The following is a 16786-nucleotide window of genomic DNA, read 5'->3' on the forward strand; positions in this document are numbered from 1 at the left end:
CTGACTGAGCCCCCCAGGTGCCCCTGTTAATGCTTTCTAAATTAAATTTTCATAGTAATTTCAAAGTAATACCTGAATATAATTTAAAAAGTCAAATAACGCAAAGACTCTGACCAAGAAACGGCAGTCCCTGAGCACCCTCCTGATTCACACTCCGGGAGACAACGGTTTGAATTCTTCTGGCTGTTTCTTCTGAGTTGTTTGTTTGTTTCTTTGTTTTGGGGTTTTGTTTTGTTTCCATAGGTCTAGATAGTTCATATATATTGCTACGATTTTTCCCCCAATTTTAGGTAATTTTTTTTCTTCTTAATAGGACTGACAAGGTTCTAACCCTATTCCTTCTGGGGACTCCTCTTCTCTCTCAGTATATAATCGTGCCACAGTTGTTCATCAAAGCAGTAGGAATACTTCAGTGTTTTTCACGGCTAAGTAGTATGGTGTCGTATCATTTCCTTCCTCATACAACTCTTGTTTTCCCTGGAGTCTTGTTCCTTTGTTTTGTTGCTTCGTTTCATTCACGGATTCCCATTCTCCATAACTGTTCACCACTCGATAGTTACACGCTGAGTAATTGTTTCCTCTTGGAGCCAGTCCCCCACCCTGGCGTCCTCCATGCTTGTTTTCTGATCTGCACCTGCCACCCGGGTAACAAATATTGTAGGATCTCCCTTTACCACTGGGGACCCTCTCTATCCCTCCCATGCTGGACCCTCCGTTTCCCACATACGATTGCTTTCCTTTTTCTGGTTCTCTCCCACATCTGAGTTTAGAGCAGGTTTTCCACTAGCTTCCTCAGAAAGAATGAAGAGGAGATTAAGTTTTGGAGAGCTGCCATTTCCAACAATATGTTTATTTTTCTTGAGTGATCATCTGACTTGAGCCTGCCCTTGACCCTGGAGGAGCAGCGGAGGACATCAAAGACCTCACTCCTCAGAAGGCAAGAGCCAAGCACGTTCGGTTTATTTTTCCCAAAGCCTCAGTCAGTGAGGTCACTCACCTCTGCTGAAACAAGGGGTGTTCAGGACAGGAGTTTCCCAATCCTGGAAGAAATCATCAGATTTAGAATTTTTTCTATTGTTTTTCATTTTTTGAGAGAGCAAGAGAGAACGAGCAGAGGAGTGGCAGAAAGAGAGCGAGACACAGAATCCAAAGCAGGCTCCAGACCCTGAGCTGTCAGCACAAAGTCCAACATGAGACTCGAACTCCCACACCAAGAAGTCATGACCTGAGCCGAAGTCAGACGCTAAACCGACTGAGCCAGCCAAGCGCCCCAAATACATCAGATTTAGAAAAGTAGCAGGTTCTCCCGTATCTTTCCAGAGGTATTCTATCTGTATACGAGGAAATGTACAGAAAGCCCTTTTTTTAGTCTTTTTTGTTTTAATATATAGTAGTTTTATTTGCACCAATAATTTTTTTTCTGGTGTTCACCTTTTAAATTGAAGTATAATTAACATGCAATATTATATTAGCTTCAGGTGTACAATATAATGATTCAACAATTCTATACATTACTCAATGCTCATTTTGACAAGTGTATTCTTTTTTTTTTTTTTAAGTTTGTTTATTTAAAAGAGCACAGAGTGTAGTGGAGGAGGGGCAGAGAGAGAGGGAAAGAAAGAATCCCAAGCAGGCTCCACACTGTCAGCACAGAGCCTGATGCTGGGCTCAAGTCACTAGCCATAAGATCATGACCTGAGCTGAGATCAAGAGTCAGACACTTAACCCTGAGCCACCCAGGTGCCCGGGAGGAGTGGCCTCTTAATCCCCTTTATCTATTTCACTCATCACCCTCCCCAACCCCACCTTGCCTGCAGCAACCAACAGTTTTCTGTATTTAAGAATCTGTTTTGAGTTTGTCTCTTTTTTTGTTTCTTCATTTGTTTTTGGAATTCCACCTGAGTGAAATCATATGGTATTTGTCCTTCTCTGACTTTTCCCTTAGCATTCTACCCTCTAGGTTCATCCATGTTGTTGCCAATGTCAAGAGTTTATGCTTTTTTATGACTGAGTAACATTCCATTATCTATAGACCTATATCTATGTCATCTCTGTCTGTATCTCTCACATCATTATCCACTCATCTATCTATGAACAGTGGGCTACTTCCATATCTTGGCTATTGTAAATAATGCTGCAATAAACAGAGGGGTATATGTATCTTTTCAAATTAGTGTTTTCATTTTCTTTGGGTAAATTCCTAGTAATGGAATTATTGGATCATATGGTTAACTTCTATTTTTAACTTTTTGAGGAGCCTCCATACTGGTCTCCCATGGTATCTGTAAGGTTAAAATCAGCGGAGTAAAAAGTTACAATGTCAGGAGACTGGGAAAAGAGAACAGAGCACCCTTCATTACAGAGTCGGAGATAAATGTAAAAGGCCGTTAGTGGGAGCGCTCTGGGGCAAGGTTCCCCGGTCCAGACAGGATGGGCCTGGGAAGTTGCGCCCCGGTCCGGAGGGCAAGGTGTTTTATGGGTGAAAGGGTTCCGGGTTTGGTCTCGGGTAGGCAGATCGCCATGGAAGGGCATTTCTGGGCCGTGGTGGGGTGAGATTGGTTGCCTCCTTATCAGAGTGAGAGGAAGCTGGAGCGTCATGATTGGCTGTTTTCAAATGCGAGGGACATTCCAGGTCTGCGGGCGGGGGGTTGTTGGTGCACGGAGCCCTCCCCCCACCCACAGCAAAATAGCCACTCGGTCGCCATCTTAAGGTAACTCTTAACAGTATCCACACCAAATTACATTTCTACCAACAGTGTGCAAAGGTTCCTTTTTCTGCACATCCTTGCCAGCACTTGTTATTTCTTGGTTTTTCTTGGCCATTTTGACAGGTGTAAAGTGATGTCTCGCTGTGGTTTTAATTTGCATTTCTCTTGTGATGAGTGCTGTTGAGCATCTTTTCATGTGTCTGTTGGTCATTTGTATGTCTTCTTGGAAAAAATGTCTATTCAGGTCCCCTGCCCATTTTTTATTTGGATTTTTTTTTTTTGGTGTCGAGTTGTAGAAGTTCTTGATATATCTTAAATATTAACCCTTTATCAGATATGTCATTTGCCAATATCTTCTCCCATTCAGTAGGTTGCCTATTTGTTTTGTTGATGGTTTCTCTCGCTGTGCAGAAGCTTTTTAGTTTGGTTTAATCACAATAGTATATTTTTGTTTTTGTTTCCTTTGCCTCAGGAGACAGATCTAGAAAAGTGTTTCTATGACTGATGTCAAAGATAGAACTGGCTATGTTTTCTTCCACAAGTTTTATGGTTTCAGGTCTCACATTTAAGTCTATAATCCACTTTGAGTTTATTTCTGTGTATGGTGTAAGAAAGTGGCCCGGTTCTATTCTTTTCCACGCTGCCGTCCACTTTTCCCAGCACCATTTATAGAAGAGGTTGTCTTTTCCCCTTGTATGTTCTTGCTCCCTTTGTCATAAATTGACCATGAAAGTGTGGGTTCGTTTCTGGGATCTCTGTCCTGTCCTACTGACCTTTATGTCATCTATCTTTGTGCCAGGACCACACTGTTGGGATCACCACACCTTTGCTATGTATCGTGTAATCTGGAATAGTGACAACTTCCAGTTTTGTGCCTCCTTCTCAAGATAGTTTTGGTGACAGAGGGTCTTTTGTGGCTCCATAAAACTTTTAGGATGATTTATTCTAGTTCTGTGAAAAAGGGTACCGTGCCTACCAATACTTTATCTTGGTCTTTGTTTTATACCTTAAAGAGTTTCTTCATTCTTTTCTACTTCAGAGTGTTCCATTGTACGACTGAACAAGAATTTATATAACTAGGATTGAAGTGTGGACATTTAGATTATTCCCAATCTTTTGATAGTTCAAAGTTGTGATGAGTAAGTTTTTTTTTTAATTTTTAATGTTTATTTTCAAGTGAGAGAGACAGAGCATGAGCAGGGAGGGACAGAGAGAGAGGAAGACACAGAATCTGAAGCAGGCTGTCAGCACAGAGCCCGATGCGGGGCTTGATGTGGGCTCGAACTCATGAACTGTGAGATCTTGACCTGAGCCAAAGTCAGATACTTAACCCACTGAGCCATTCAGGCACCCCATGAATAAGTTTAAATATAGATCATTTCATACACATGGGAGCACATCTGTGGAACACATTTCTAGAAATGGGATTCCTTAGCAATACTCATATTTTTGTTTTTAAGTTTCCTTCTGTGCCCTATTTTGTCATTTTTCCTTTGTCTTCCCTGGACTGTTAACTGTCTCTCAGTGTGAGATTATGTCTTTTATAGACTACTGTCACTTTTAATGGGGCCTAGGGAGGCAGAGAAGCTAAATGGCTGGGTTTGACTCACATGCTTAACTGGAAGTTGCTAAGGCCCCTCTTCGAACAATGCTTAGTGAACGTTCGGTTAGCACTTTATCTACAGAAGTGTAGCTTATAAGGCAGCCTAGTTCTACTGGTGTATTCAAATTCCTCTGGACTCTGGAGCACCTGGAAGTTGAAAGTGGGAAAATAAAAGGCTGACTTGGGCCTTGAGGCATCTGTATGCTAAGCTTTGAATATAGCACAGGTTTACCTAAGTTGTAACAGCCATCAGTTACTTTTTTTTCCCTGGTTGCTCCTTATGCCTTCATCCCTCCCCAACATTTGAGTTCTCCTAGAAGCCAACTCCAGTTAAGAATTTGAGTGCAGGGACCGTATTTGGAAGACGGATCTAGGGAACGAAGAACAGGGTTGGGGAGAAAGTCAACAGAAGTGTGTTATCGAGAAAGTTACCATCTAGGCAAAGGGAACTTGCGACGCTCTGAGGGCTCCTCTGGCCAACACACAACGCACACCTGTTACCCCGCCCAGAGGCCCCAGGAGCTCAGATACAGCAATTCCTGTCCTTCTTGGTTGACCTAAAATTAGCTAAAACCTAACATTCGGCTGAGATGTCTTGGAAGAGGCAGGGTGGGCACCCGAACAAAGTCAGGGGCCGGAAGGCTGTGTGGTGGACATATATGGTGCGCTGGCTCACTAGAATCAATGTTTTCTTCTGATGACATTTCAGTTCCTTTTGAGGGGATATCTTGCCCAGGGTGTAGTCTTAAGAGACCGCCAGCCATGCCATCCTGCCCCTCCGAGGAAGGGTGACGTAAGCCCGGCTGTGCCAATCTTGCCATCTCAGGAAAGGGGAGAAAATCAAACAGCGTTAAGACGCTGTTGATTCACACCTGCGGGCAGGGCCCCAGCACCGCTCAGGTTTCTGCTTCCTCAGGACCATCGCAGCCTTCCAGCGAGCCCCAATTTTGTTCATGGCACACAGGGTTAGTTCCTGTTTTACAAAGAACTCCGGGAAAGGCAGGAAGGCACACGTTCAAGAACGTTTTCAGGATAGTTTTTTTATATACATCTCTTAGTAACATTTCGTTTTCTTCACAGACCTTTTCTCCCCACCACCCCCACCATTCCCACTGTTTTTAAACTTGTCTGTACTGGTGTATAGAAAAGCAATTGATTTAGGGTTATTTTAAAATCTGGCCCCTTAATTGGTTTCTAGTTGTCCTTAGGATTTTCTTATGTAAATGAGTTCTTTTTCCTTCCCGTAATTAGCTTTATTTGGTTTGACTGCACCAGGCTGAGGCCTCGAAATGAATTCGTAATAACTGGTCCATTCTTCTCTAGTTCACGACCTTACAAGCTTCTAAAGCTTTGCCATTAACCATTCACCATGTGATGCTAGGCATAGGAAGATAGCTTTTATCAAGTTACAATTTCTCTTCCCAGCTTAGGTGTTAAATTGGATCAGTGCTGTTTTATTAGGATTATGGGCTTTCTTCCCCCGTCAATGTGAAGAACGTCGAGTGTGCATGAATATTAGAACAATCTTGTACTCCTGGGATAAACCCGAACTTGGTCATCGTGTTTTATCTTCCAGTATAGAACTGGATTATTAGATTTACCATTTTATTTAGGATTTTTCCATCTGTATTCCTCCTTCCAACCCTCTTCCAACTGTCATGGGCCATCCTGGTTATTTTTAGTATGAAACACCGTTAACCTTATAGAATATATTGACAAGTTAGTTCAGGCTTCCCACATAACAGTTTTCCAACTGATTCTTAACCTATTGATGTCCTTACAGAAGCGCTCCTGAATGTTTTAAGCCAATGTCAGAAAAATCCTTCTAACTTGCCAGGTGTGACTGACCTCTGACTCTGTCTTCAAGGCATTTCACCGAGGTGTTCGGACTTTAGATACCTAGCTGAAAATCAGACTAACCATCTAAAGGTAATTCTTCCAAATTCTGTCAACTAGGGTCACAGTTCCCAGCTGCTGGAGACTTAAAATTCAATCACCCCAAGTTTTCTCTTGAAATCCATCCTCAGAACCACCCCAAAGTCCTTAGGCAACTGATTTGCTTCCTAGCAAGCTTCTGGTTGTACTTACATGGAAGCATACAGCAGGCACTCTTTCCTGGTTTCTTTCACTCAAATCATGGAGATCTGTCCATGTTGTATATCCCAACTGCTACTGGTTTTGTTTTGTTTTAGTTTATTTTGAGAAGGAAAGAGCATGAGTGCATGAGTAGGGGAGGGGCAGAGAGAGAGGGAGAGAGAATCCTAAGCAGGCTCCGCACTGTCAGTGTGAAGCCGTATGCAGGGCTCAAACCCACAAACTGTGAGATCACGACCTGAACTGAAACAGAGTCTGATGCTTAACTGGCTGAACCACCCAGGTGCCCCTCGTCTTCAACTGGGCCTTTGGGCCGGTGGCCCATCCCTAACACAGAGCCGCACTAACACGGCAGCCACCAGCCACATGCAGCTATTTAACAAAATCCCAGCTCCTCACTCACGGTGGCCCCGTCTCAAGTCCTCAACAGCCAATGTGGCCAACTGGTCATCACGCTGGATAGCGAAGGTGTTTCCGACATCTGGGAAAGTTTTCGGGGCAGCGCTGCTGTAGACTCATAATCACTCCCATCTTTAAAGCATTTAGTTCAGGCACCGTGGGAAAGGTTTTAATCTTCAAATAACACTGAGGTAGACTTTATCTGAGTATTAGAGATCAGAACACTCAAGTTTTCTAAGGCTAGATGGCTCGTCCCAGGTGCCTTTAAAGCTTGACCTTGCTCCCTGCCCATCTGTACAACGGTGTTCGTATGCTGCTCACGGGACACATCCCGTCCCTAAGCTGCACACTTTATAAACGATTTCCTTGGTCCTTTTCTTCATTTAAAACAATACCTAGAGGAAACCTCGGATTAATTTACCCTACACTTACTTCTTATTCCTCAATATACATACTCCATACTACACTGTTTGTGAAATGTGTGAACAGAAAGTTTCAGAACCTTTTATGCCGTTTTAGCTTTTCTTGCCCTGCATCTCTTAAGTAAGACTCTCACACGCCTCCCTCCCCCAAAAGATGCCCACAATCCTCTACCACTTGAAGCTTCCAAGAAGAGTGTGATCCCACCAGACAACTGAGCCTCTGCCTGGCCAGTCTGCTCCTTGTGGGAGGCTTCTGATCCTGAATTCTCCTACTCCACAATCAAAAGTAATCATTAAGAATACCTGGAAACCACCAGTCCCTACAATGAGTTTGAGGTACAACCAAATTTGCAAGTAAAAACTTCAACTATTTCAGTCTTAAAGGGGCCACATTCATTTTCTCCAGGTTTTCTCCAAGATAGCAGAGGGACAGAAAATATAAAACCATTGCAATAGATACATTTTCTATACAGATGGCTTATACTTCATTCTTCCAAGGTACACTCAACAGGAGACTGAAGTTTATTTATCATATACACAAGTCATGTCTGACACTGGGAAAACGCTATTTACATAAAACATCGTAGATTAAAAATACATAGTATTTGCGTTTTAATACAACAGGGTCCCAGGATTCAAACAAGGAAGTTTGGTTCCCACTTTGCGTTCTACATCTGTCGGCTCTGCTACACAGAACTATAGTGGAGGTAAACTTTGGCAGTGTGTTTCTCAAGAGTCAGGTATGAATGAATCTCATACATGTGGCTGCGCGTCTGTAGAGGAAGATACTTCTTCAGCACGTGAACCAATTTCTGAGTCTTCCACTTCTGAGTCCTCCCCAGTTTCCTCATCAGAATCAAATTCCGGACTATTTGGTGACTCCAACTTATCCAGAGGCCCGCCATGAAGTCTCTTTCAAAAGAATAAATGAACAATTTATTGAAAATACTTAAAAGGCCAAGTCCGCTAGCAATATGCTGATATAACCGGCCCTCAAGGTTCTAATGATGTCCTTTTCATAACGCTTCTCCATTAAATTCATCTACAATCAATGTTCTATCAAAATTTGCACCACACTAAACCATATTTCAGTAAAGTCACAGCACTTAATAATTTTGCTCATTCTTTTCAAGTTTATTTAGAGGGAGAGGGAGAGGGAGAGGGAGAGGGAGAGGGAGAGAGAGAGAGAGAGAGAGAGAGAGAGAGAGAGAGAGAGAGAGAGAGAAAGCAGGGAGAGGGAGAGAGAGAAAGCAGGGAGAGAGATGGAGAAAGACTCCCAGGCAGGTTCTACACGGTCATCACAGAGCCCCAACAAAGGGCTCAAACTCAGGAACGGGGAGATCGTGATCTGAGCTGAAATGAAGAGGGATGCTTAACCGAATGAGCTACCCACGTGCCCCGAATTCGTTTTTTTTCTACAGCACTGACATGCTTTCGGGGTAACTCAAATCACTACTTCTCAAGCTACCTAGGGTGAAGGACCAGGTTTTCTCCTTTCCCGTCTGCTGTGAACCAACACTTGCTGGCAGTTAAGTGAGCTATTACTGCACTTACAAAACTTGAAACATTCATTCTGTCACGGCTTTAAAATGCAAACAATTTGGTACAGGACAAGCTTTTATTTGAAAAACTTTCTTCCTACCAGCAAGATGGCTTTTTTGCAAACATGAGTAAGTTTAGACCTATTTTTTTTTAATATTTATTATTGAGACAAAAAGCACATATGCGTGCATGAGCAGGGGAGGGGCAGAGAGAGAAAGGGAAACACAGAATCGGAAGCAGGGTTCAGGTTCTGACCTGTCAGCACAGAGCCTCATGTGGGGCCTGAACCCACAAACCACAAGATCCTGACCTGAGCCAAAGTCAGATGCTTAACCAAATGAGCCACCCAGGCACCTAAGACCTATTTTTCAGTTCAAGACTGTAAAATAACCATTATCAAGCTAATATTTTTTAAAGTAACCTCTACACCCAACGTAAGGCTCAAACTCATGACCTTGAGTTCAGAAGTCACATACACACTCTGACTGAGCCAGCCAGATGGTCTGCAGACTAATTCTTGTAAACACATTAGCTTCTTCCAAATTGAAAAGTCAGATAAGACCACCAAACTTACTTAGTGAACCAATAAACAGTTTTATAAATTACTATAATGTCACACCGGCATTAAAATTAACTCTTACTGATTACGCTACTGCCTCCCATTACAACAGATGATTCTGCATCAGGTCAATGTCGAAATACCTACCTCTATCACCTCTGCCATATACTGTACATGTTCTGCTACTTCCGCCAATTGTTTATTTTCCTTTTTCAGGCGGGCGATCTCATTGTCCTTCTCTTCAATCTCTTTATGAAGCTGTGTGACATAAGTAGAGTTCAGTATTCCATACGTTTGCCGTGCTACAAACCCAACCAATACGCCTCCGAGTACATATCCGATGGACACGCGCAGCACCCAAGTTCCTAACAACACAGCCACCCGTGGCTCTTGGCACAGGGAGGCTCTTTCAGGTCACAATTCTGCTGCCTAGCTCCTTTCTAATTAATCTTTTCATAGGCTAATTAAAGCTAATTTATATCACTGTAACCAACATGTTAAGCAGAAGAAAAATAATCCTGGAATATTAAAAACTGCCACAAATTACATTCGGTACATACTTTCTCATTTTCCTTAAGTGCTTCATAGAGAGCTTTCCTCCGTTTTTCCGCCACTTCTTTCCAATATTGCGAGGATGGATTTTCTAAAATAAATCAATGTCTTACATATAGACCTTGAAGACAATTCCTGTTACGTGCTGCTGTAAAAAACATCAATTTTTTCTACTAAACAAACTCTTCCACGGGGTTTATAAAGCGGCACTAGCTCCCCTCTGATCGCGGCTCCAGCCAGTAACAACCAGGAGACCCGGCGCGCTCCTCTCCCGGCGGTTTCTGCCGGCGCCCCTCATTTTCTGCTGCACTTGAGTCTTTTTCTTCAAGTCCATTCTCTAGCTACTTTTCTAATGAAAAGACAATACCAAGTTTTATAACCCTTAATTAACCACTATCCTTTTCATTACTATTTCATCCATATTTGGATCTTACCAAACAGTAAGGCCTGTCCAAACTTACAGTGTATGTATACTTACAACCATAAATTTTAAATTACATTTGAGTCAAATATCTAATTGTGATTAAGAGGCTGTGTGCAGAATTCCTAACTGCATGACAAATATTTACCTTTACTAGGAAATTTAAGATAAAAGGTATACAGATTTCATACCTGCAATCATGAGATCGAATGCTTCCTGAGTAACTCTGCCACAATCTTTATTTTCACTCTGTTCTGGGACAGTGAGCACTCCAGAGCTGGCGTTCTTAGATGGTGACTGGTCGTTCCAATGTTTCCTTTTGGACAAGCCTTTAACCAACTATAATGAAAATACATACATCAATCTCATTTATTTTGATTTAATGAATGAAAGTTGGGTGGTTTGGGCAGTATGTATTAAAAACAGCACTCATTGGTCCCTTTGATCTCTTTGGATATTTTTAGAAAATCACACATTTTAAAATTCTATGAAAATGTATAGTTATTTTAGAAATTTTATTTGCAGGAACTAGATTAGAGCTGGGTCTAAGGCTTAGCTGAAATCATGTTTCCTGTTTAAATAATGGAGTACCACAGAAAGGCAGGAATTTCAAACTTGCAAGTCTAGAAGCCCTCATCAGTGATTTTATCCTGAGTCCAACATTTTATTCCCAGAACAGCAAACCTCACTCCTACAGGCTGTTCAGAAGTTACTACATCGTCCCCGTCCTGCCACAGGCATCCATACCGACACTCGACTCCCCACACACAAACCACCGCCGGGGCAGACATGCAGCTGGTACGCTGCGGTGCGGTTACTTCCGGGTTTCAAGGCCTTGTGCATCTCTGCAAAGGCAGGATCAATGGTACTCGCTGCAGCCCGGTAACACGTGCCTCATTTTCTCTTCCAACGAGAGCTCCAGCTGCAGAAGGCTGAATCATCTTCAGAGTCCTTCTTGGGACAGGACTATTCTAGAAGTCAACATAATTTATTATCTGGTTACTGAGTTGCTATATGGGTTGTTGCTCTTTTATGCCTGCTATAATTTAGGAAAGAACACTAGTATTCTGCTATATAATTTTATTTTACTGCTTTTTAAAAATGTTTGTTTATTGAGAGAGAGAGAGGAGTGTGAGCAGGTGGCAGGGCAGAGAGAGGGAGACACAGAACCTGAAGCAGGCTCCAGGCTCTGAGCTGTCAGCACGGAGCCCAATGCAGGGCTTGAACTCACCAACGGTGAGATCATGACCTGAGCCAAAGTCAGACACTTAACCGGCTAAGCCACCCAGGTGATCCTGTTCTGCTGTAATTTTATAATGTTGCATATGAACAATTTAGTTTATTCAACTAGCAAACGTGTTATGTCCCTAAAATTATAATACAGTTTAAAGAAATCCTAAGAACGGCTCATGTTACCCAATCTGGACACGTGTATCTCTCCTCCTTCCATTTCAATACATGCTATTACAGTCATTTTGTCAATTAATTGTATCTAATTAAGACAAAAATATAACAAAATTTCTAAGCTCTAATACTTCAAACCATAGTTGATGAATTCCAATAAAACAGAAGTATTTGTATTCCCTCTTAAAAAAATCTGCCACACAGAAACTACAAATTTACCAAACGTCTTAGCATTTACAGCAGAAAACCACAGAAGAGGTAAATTAGGGAGAAAGGTTAATTATTTACACTGCAAAATAACTTCTTCCTCTAATCAAAAGGATTCATCTCAGACTTCTGTTCACTAGTGAATATTCCCTAACACACTTGGATGTATTTACCAAAGGAACATCATTTTCTTTCTTTAAAATGTTTGTTTGAAAGAGTGTGAGTAGGAGAGGGGCAGAGGGAGAGAGGGAGACAGAGGGTCAGAAGCGGCCTGTGCACTGAGTGGGGCTCAACTCAAAAGCCGTATCACAACCTGAGCCAAAGTCAGAGGCTCAACTGACCGAGCCATCCAGGCGCCCCAGGAATATAATTTTCAAGAACATACTCGACACAAAACCAAATACACCTGTAAGAAGACCTGAATGCAGAAGGAGTTTTTGCTGCAAGCCTATTCATTAGGAGACAGCCAAAACGGCAGCGCTGGCGGCACGCCAGCACCCACGCTACAGTTTTGGAAAAAACAGACCCTTCCCTAAAATATGTAAATAGCTTCCCATAGATTTCCTGATCTGAAAGCCCTGTTTTTACAAAAAATCATTAGTTATGCTGCCACCATGGGACAGCAAACAATGGTGAACACTCAAACAAGGGCAGCCGGAACCTGATACCAAAGCAGCGTGAGAAAGGCGCGGACGCCCTGCTGCAGTTCACACGGCGGGAGCTCGCTCGCCTTTCCCACGGTACAGTTTCTACTGCTGAGCATTATCTCACCATTTAGCCCAAGAGCAAATGCCAACTCCTCTGAGAACAAATATTACACCCACACTGCAGATGTAATTTAGATTATAGATTAGTCACCAACCTGCAGACAAACAGAAGAAAACCTAACTTTGGATCCTTGCGAATGGGAGGTGTTAACGGATTTAAATGCTTGCTACTTATAATGGCCAAAGAAGCCAGATAAATCACAGTCAGAACCAAAAAGACCATTTTCAAGAGTAACTCTCATACATGTAAGCCTCAAGCATCCAGTCCCAAAGATGTCACATTGCTATTATCATTTTTTTACAAAAATTATACACTGGAATGACTCTTTAGAGCCAAAATGTTCTTACACGTTAGTGCATCATAATCTTTTTACAAAATAATTTGAGATTCTGTGAACCCTTCTCTCTCTCTCTCTCTAAAAAAATATGAGCAAAAGCACTACTCACATGGAATTTTGCATACAATTGGTAGGGAACCCATGAACAACCACAGTTTACTCTTACAGATCTAGTTTCATATACAAAAAAATGTGTTCTAACATCTTAGCAGGGAAGGGGCAAAGAGAGGGAGACACAGAATCCAAAGCAGGTTCCAGGCTCTGAGCTGTCAGCAAAGAGCCCAAAGCAGGGCTCGAACCCACAGAACTGTGAGCATGACCTGAGCTGAATTTGGATGCTTAACCTACTGGAGCCACCCAGGCCTCCCTTACAGACCATTTTAGTCCAATTTTCTTGTTTACAGAGATGTAAACTGAGGCTGAGACGCTACATAATTCACCCAAGGTCACAGTTTTGGAGGCTGACTCAGAACCAACCAGAACTCTAGTCCTTTTATAGAAGAGATCGTTTTACTCTAGCCAGTAAACATTAGATTCTTCTTTAAATAGAACATCTGCTGAAATCTGGGATTTGCCTAAAAATAATGAGGTGACTTAGGAGGAGTGAATGAAGATGGAGATGAAACAAGACTGGCCACATACTGGTAACCGTTAGTTGAGACTATACTATTGACTCTATTTTGGAGTGTTTGAAAATTTTCAAATTATCAATGCACAGTATTATTTAAGAAAAATAATATAAGGATACTGACTAAGGCAAGGTAAACCACCTATCAGAAAGTATCTGCTATCACTTATGAAAGGCTTTTATTTACTCTATTTAATTTTAATCTACAAACTGATAGATTTCTTGAAGATGTGGTCTCATTCTCAGGAATCCTCAACAACTAAGATATGTGGCAAAATCTAATTAAAGTGTAAATTCATTTAGAACCTTAAAAGCAAAATCAGTTAAAAATACAAGTTCAAAATTAAAGTCTGTCCTTAGTGTTCTAAGAATAAATGTTTGGGATAAGATTTCCACTGACAGTATTACATGGGGATTCAAGAAACAGAGCAAAACAAGCAGGTTAGATGGCAGTGGGCATAACACACTGTCTGCAAGCACGCGCAGTGTAATGCAAGATGGGTCTCTGCGGTCAAAGACACCAATTCCGAAGATACGAAGGATTTTAATAAAAATCATTTCAGAAATTGTAGGAGTGGAAAGAAAGCAACAACAATCTTATTTACAGAAAATCCTAATGAATCTACTAAAAAACTATTAGATCTAATAAACAATTTCAGCAAGGCTGCAGTTCAAATTCAAAACATAAAAATCACCTGTTTTCTATACAGTACCAATGAGCACACAGAAAATTTAATGCAAGAAATAATTCTATCTACAATAGCATTAAAAATAAAATACTGGGTGGCTCAGTCCTTTGAGCGTCCGGCTTGGGCTCAGGTCATGATCTCGCAGGTGTATGGGTTCAAGCCCTGCGTCAGTCTCTGTGCTGACAGCTCAGAGCCTGGAGCCTGCTTCCATTTCTGTGTGTCCCTCTCTCTCTGCCCCTCCCCTGCTCATGGTCTGACACTCTCTCTGTCTCTCAAAAATAAATGTTAAAAAAATTTTTAATAAAATAGTTAGGAAGAAATTAAACAAAAGGAGTATAAAACTCAATACTCTGAAAATTAAAAAACAGTACTGAAAGAAATGTAAAGATGACCTAAACAAATGGAAAGACATTGCACATTCATGGATCACAAAACTTACTGTTCACTGTAATTAATTTTTTAAAGGTTCTCTGTTGCTTCCTGTCCTCTGGCTAAAAGTCTGGTACCTCGAAGTGTACAGAAACTACAGCCAGGTTAAATTTTGCTAAATTATGTCAAACTAGGAGTGCCGGGGTAGTGCCTGTTAAGTGTTCCTAACTCTTCATTTCGGCTCAGTCATGATCTCATGGTTTTGTGAGCTGGAGTCCCCTGTCGGGCTCTGTGCTGACCCTGCTTGGGATTCTCCCTCTCTCTGCCCCTCCCCTGCTCAAGCTTTCTCTGTCTCTCTCAAGATAAACTTAAAAAAAACATTTTAATTATGTCAAACTACTTCTAACCAGATGCTTTCTACAACAAGTAAAAATGATTCTATCACATACCTTTATATTCTCTTTGATGTCTTCATGTTTCTGCTTCATACTGGGATTCATGATACACCTGGTGAAGCAAAAAAGGTTAGTAATTCATAAACAGAAAGTGGTTTGCACCTGAAGATGGAGTTCAGCTTTTCTGTTGTTGTTGAAAATACTTAATGATCATAGAAATCCTACTATTGTGTGGTGGAAATATCTTATCTCCCTGTATCCAAACTCAGCTCGATCAATGACCAAAGCGATTAAAGCTATTGACTTTTAATATCTGTATTTTATACACACACACACACACACACACACACACACATAATTCTGGTTAGAAACATCTCATTACAAAAGGTTTTAAAAGTATGTATTAACAGTTTTACAAAAAACTATCCTGCCCCGGTTTAAATATAGGGTTCAAAAAGATCTGAGAAATGGCCACCAAGAAAAGCAAAAATGGTCACCAGATGCTTGGGTACGTGGAGGTCTATCCTTAAGAACAGCATTCTAGGAGCCGCTGGGTGGCTCAGTGGGTTACCAGTCCAACTCCTGGTTTCTGACTCAGGTCAGGATCTCCTGGTTTTGTGCTGCCCCTGCAGAGCCTGCTTGGGATTCCCCCCCCCGTCTCCAGGTCTCTCAAAATAAATAACTTTAAAAAAAAAAAAAAAGAATAGCATTCTAACTTCAGTTTCAAAGGCAGCTTTAAGCTATAATACAACTCGCTCTGGTAACCAGCAGTTAGTAGTGATTTACTATCCAATTAAATGGGTTTATGTATTTACATCTGTCGAGAATGTTTAACCATCACCATGAACTGAGTGAGGCACTGAGGGAAGGAAGAGAAGAGGGAGATAAAGGGATGATGGGATGTGGTTAACCAGACCGCGGAGCCAGCCAGAACTTACTCCAAAGCCAACCTTCGAGGGTCCTGGCCATGTCTATACCTGCCAAACAGCTCCCTGATTTTCTGGTGTATGCCTTTAACGCAGTGACTTTCAAACTGACCATGACACACCTCCCGTGCCCCAGCACACACACAGCCCCGACCTGTTTCTATCCTATTTCAGGTTAAGGAAATGCGGATGGGGACCCACTACGCTGAGCAGTGTTTATTCTCGAAGTGCGGGTGGCAGCCCGGGATCCTCAAAGCATTCACTAGGTGAGGAAAATTGTTTAGAACAGAATGGAGGAGGCAAGAAGATTTCAGAGTGTATAGCGGGCGAGGTCGTAAGTACTGCTTCTTAAACTTCTAATGTCCTCGTTTGGCTCATAAAGTGCGATGTAAAATGCGCTGCAGGAAGTATCAGGGTTACAACAGGGGAGGGCCACGACCCAAGTGCAATCCTTTGTGTGTTTACCATACCGTGGTCAGCACCCTGCACCCTCACCTCTCCGACATGGGAAACGCTGATCGATGAACCCGAGACACCAGGGTCACCAACCCGGGATCGCAGGGTCCAGCGCCCGCCCCCCAGGCGCCCAGGCTGCGGAACGCTCGGATCCCGGCCAGCGAGCCGCACAGAGGGTGGGGGTTCCGCTTCGCCCCGACAGCCGAGCACGCGCAGGTCGGGTCTCACGGCACCGGCCGCCCAACGGAGCCGCGGCAGGGAGCCGCGCCCGAGACCGGAGACCGGCAACTCGGCTGCCTGGCCCGGG

General features: G+C 42.4%; 1 protein-coding gene across 3 annotated transcripts in view; it reads right to left on the reverse strand.

The window, feature by feature from the left end:
* Positions 1-7714: 7714 nt before the first annotated feature.
* GMNN (geminin DNA replication inhibitor) overlaps positions 7715-16786 on the reverse strand; it is a 9429-nt gene continuing 357 nt past the window's right edge. The window contains exons 1-7 of one of the 3 annotated variants that reach the window (XM_029945454.1): positions 16519-16701; positions 15152-15209; positions 11194-11271; positions 10492-10639; positions 9888-9970; positions 9475-9585; positions 7715-8138 (exon numbers count right to left, since the gene is read on the reverse strand). In XM_029945454.1, the coding sequence (XP_029801314.1) occupies positions 7980-8138; positions 9475-9585; positions 9888-9970; positions 10492-10639; positions 11194-11271; positions 15152-15209; positions 16519-16529 (648 nt within the window). In that variant the 5' untranslated portion in view covers positions 16530-16701 and the 3' untranslated portion in view covers positions 7715-7979. The other 2 variants (XM_029945455.1, XM_029945456.1) reach the window with 2 other exon arrangements.

The sequence above is a fragment of the Suricata suricatta genome, chromosome 7, assembly GCF_006229205.1.
Source record: "Suricata suricatta isolate VVHF042 chromosome 7, meerkat_22Aug2017_6uvM2_HiC, whole genome shotgun sequence".
NCBI classification, from domain to species: domain Eukaryota; kingdom Metazoa; phylum Chordata; class Mammalia; order Carnivora; family Herpestidae; genus Suricata; species Suricata suricatta.